The following is a 4,171-nucleotide window of genomic DNA, read 5'->3' on the forward strand; positions in this document are numbered from 1 at the left end:
CTACAAGCTTATACCCCAGGATGATTTAACCTCTGTAACACACAAGAACTACAATAGGGCTGTAAGGTGCCTCCCTAACATTTAATAAAGTATCTAGAGCTAACCCATCTTCTCTGCCTTCTGTGCTTAATAATGTCTCAAACTTTTTGATTCAAATTTGATAGAATATTTGATGTAATGGAGAAATAAATGATTAAAAGTCTTTTCATAATATTTGTACACAGGAGCTCATGCCTCCCCATGGTGAGATTATGCTGTCAGGATATGACATAGAATGATTATGATGTCATAGCCCCCTAAAGCAAGCTGAGCCAGGTTAAACCCAGCAGTTTCCCTGGAAGAGGAAACCTTCAACAAGGTCCCGGACATGAATCTCTTCATTTATGTCCTCCTTTTATCAATTTGGACAAATAGTTGTTTAGATAGACAAGAAAGCAATGGATCTGATACTGCAGGTATGTGCCTAACCTTAAATGCTAGAAACTATGATCTATTAATTTAAATACATTCAAGTACTTAATTAGACAAGCTAGCCGTGTTTAAGAAATCTGCTGTTTCTTCTACTTTACTATGAGTAGGTCTTTGAGAATTTCTAGAACAACATCTGAGAGTTTTACTTCCATGTAAAAATTCCAAACAACATAGAAACACGAAGAGTATAGCCATACTGTCCCCCTTCATTCCCCTTCCTCACTGAATCCACCAACCCCTGCCTCCTCCCCCCACCAGTCAAACTAGAATCTAGCATGGTACCTAACACAAAGTGGGTTTCAAGAATGGTTTTTTTCTTGTCCCATCCCTTTTCCCACCATACACATTCACACACACACACACACACACACACACACACATAAACACTCAAGTACATTCACACACTCAAAAACTTAGGTAATTGGTTGAATAAGCCACGATGTGGGGTAACGTAGGTAATTATACTGATTAGCTAGAGATAGCTCCCAGATTTGGCTTCTAGACTGTGGCTGGCTGGGGATGTGATAGAGCAAGGAAAATGACAGTGGAACACTTATCATGCTTAAAGAAATAATTGATGATGAGATTTGACTTTGACCTATAGTAACAACCCCATCAAAATGGAAGCAGACTTGGTTACCTAGCACATGTTCTGATGACATATTTTCTTTCACAGCAACTACACCTGTTGAACCCAGGCAGAGAAGAATTGAAGGAGTACAGCACCGGCTACTCATTTTCATAATTGCTATCATCATCATCAGCTTTATTTTAAGATGTTATTGTTTTATTCACTATGGCTGTGTGAGCAAGAAAGCCTATGGTGCAGCAACGTAAGTCTTACACTTTTGAATTCAAAATAAAAGGGGTGGTGGAGGGTGTGTGCATTCTTTACTATAACTCTATAACTGTGAGAGCGAGGACGCCCCCAAAGCAGCAACATAAGTCTTACACCTATGAATTAAAAATACAAGGGGCCGGAGGGGAATGTGCACATTCACATAAACATAGATGGGTTCACTGTTGTTATGGTTACTTAACATTAACTTTAGACATCAAAAGAGCTACCAACATCTTGTGGGTTGGATATGTTCACTTAAATGAAGCTCTTAAATGATCTCAAATACATTATCAATTTGAGCCAAAACTATCTCCTACTCAGGGTTCAGTTGAGCCCCAGGTTGCTAATTTCATTATAAATTGAGTCTAGGAAAAGAGGGGATGACTCTCTAAGACAGAATCAAAATCTTCTCAGGGGAGAGAGAAGGAGTTGGGTCTCTGCATTCCAAAGATAGTAACGCATTTTGGATAATCTACTATGTTAAGATGTAATAGCATGAAAAATTATTGTGTTCAGTGATACTAGTCCCTGACTTTCATATAGGAAGATCAAACTGGCTCTGACATACTGGGTCCCTAAAAATATCCCAATCCAAGGACTGGTGACTGAAATATATCACTGTTCTATTCCTTTGGTTTTAGAGTAATCTAGTGAGTATAAACATACATGGATACAAAATTTGATGGTGTAAATATGATAGGAAAGCAATGAATTTGGTCTAAAGACTTTTTTATGTGACAAGTTGTGACATTTGTGCCTCATTTGCATATTAACTTGTGACTTTTTAATATAAAGCTTAATTTCTGGAGTAGATAAAATTATCTCTCTCCCTCTCAATGGTAGATTTGAAACAAGTTTGTGTCACTCCATACATGACTATATGGTTATCTACTGTGGTTGAAACAGTAAAATTAAGAAAAGGAATAAGAATTTAACACGAGTTCAAATCTGTAACCTGAGTCATGGTTTTCACCACTCTCCAATTCTTACTGTGTTCAGTTTTCCTGCTAGAGCCAAAAAAAGAAAGTCTAAACTGACACTATAGCCCATGTTTTCCTGTGATAGCAAGAGTACTCTTCTGATTTAAATTGTCATACTCCAAATCTCCTGTATTTTCAGGGTCAAGAAAGAAGACATCACCAAAGCATCCACGTCATCTAAAATATCATTCACTGAGTCCAAGTCACCAACTGCTGGTCCAGGCAATCTAGAAAAACAATCAGTGCGATCTAGTATAGATAAGTCATCTGGGCCCTCAACTCCACAAAAAGTCTCTGTTCCTTCAAGTGTAGAAAAGTTAGTCAGGCCCTCGAGTCAACAAAACCCATCCAAGCCATCAAATCCCAAAAAAGTGTTAGGATCAGTCCCCCAGGAAAAGTTGCATAGAACACGCAGTCCAAAAAAAGCACATAGGCGGTCTCATGCCCATAAGCTAGTCGGTCAGGTCAGTCCATCCTGTGCAAAGAAAGCCATCAAGCCAACTTGGCCATCAAGTCTACAATGTCCAGTCAAGCCAACCAAAATGTCTCCACCCTATCCAAAGAGTCAAAGTGTCCCTGTGCAATCAAGTATACCGAAACTGACCAAACTCCAGAGACATCTTAAACTAAAAAGCCTGGCTAGTGAAGGTAGGGCAGAAATATTATCTTGGCCTCAACCAGTGAAGTTTTGTCAATACTACAAGGAAAAGTGCCTTGTTTGCTGTGCTGTTTCTGAGCCATTCATCACTCATATTTCAGAAGAGAATATGAAGCATGCTCCAGTTCCACTTTCTTCAAGCAAACTGAAGTGCTTTTACAAGTCATCTCACAAGACAGAGCCCAAAGACAATGCACTGTATGGCGACATGAATGATAGCCATTTGTCAACATATAGCAATGACAGTGAGAGTGACAGGGAGATGACTATTATGGGCAACATAAAATGCAAGGAAGCCGCCTATAAAATCTCCCAAAATAATTAAGGGCTCAAAAAAAATAAGGGGACCACTCATGCAGAAGAAGCAAACTTCTACCAACTATTATATTCTCACCATATTTAAGAACCTGGTGGAACAATCCACATGGGATCACTATTGAGATTAGACCTATCCATCTCGAGGCAATTTACTTGAGAAATAGTAAATAAATGTGTGACATAACAACTGATTTTATTGTAATTATTATTGCATTTTAGAGGTATACATCTCTTTTGGAGGTATGTTAGATCTGCTTGGGCAAACTCCAGGAGGTGGTGAGGGACAAGGAAGTCTGGTGCACTGCAGTCCATGGGGTCACAAAGAGTCAGACAGGACTTGGTGACTGAACAACAACAACAACAACTTACATCTGGTCACTTGGATGGGTTTCCCAGGTGACATAGTAGTAAAGAGTCCTCTTGCTAGTGCAGGAGATGTGGGTTCGATCCCTGGGTCAGGACGATCCTTTGGAGGAGGAAACAGCAACCCACTCCAGTATTCTTGCCTGGGAAATCCCATGGACAGAGGAGCCTGAAGGGCTACAGTCCATGGGGCTGAAAAGAGTTGGACACAGGCAACCACTTGGATGGGAACCATAATCACACACACACAAATACAGAAAGGTATTGCAAGATCAGTACCCTGGGCTCCTCTTTTCTTTTAATTAGCCCTCAATTGAAGTCTCAACCCAATTAGCGCTTTTTTTTTAATGTTGACATATAGTCCTCAGAGTTTAAGACTGTCTTTCTGTGGTGCCCAGTGCGTGACAGAAATGGCTCTGTGTGCTTGGTTCTGGTGCATTGGGGAAATCCCTGATAGTCATTTCCTGTTTTAAAAAAATATTTATTTGACCATACCAGTTCTTAGTTGTGGCATGCAAACTCTTAGTTGCATCATGTGGG

General features: G+C 39.8%; 1 protein-coding gene across 1 annotated transcript; it reads left to right on the forward strand.

Annotated features, from left to right (window-relative positions):
• The first annotated feature begins 329 nt into the window (after positions 1-329).
• On the forward strand, positions 330-3,275 carry LOC133052061 (uncharacterized protein CXorf66 homolog). The gene is made up of 3 exons (XM_061136820.1): positions 330-455; positions 1,148-1,304; positions 2,432-3,275. Exons 1-3 carry the CDS (start codon positions 368-370, stop codon positions 3,273-3,275), a joined length of 1,089 nt encoding a protein of 362 aa, XP_060992803.1. The 5' UTR covers positions 330-367.
• The last annotated feature ends 896 nt before the right edge of the window (positions 3,276-4,171 follow it).

Source organism: Dama dama, chromosome X (genome assembly GCF_033118175.1).
Source record: "Dama dama isolate Ldn47 chromosome X, ASM3311817v1, whole genome shotgun sequence".
Taxonomy (NCBI): Eukaryota; Metazoa; Chordata; class Mammalia; order Artiodactyla; family Cervidae; genus Dama; species Dama dama.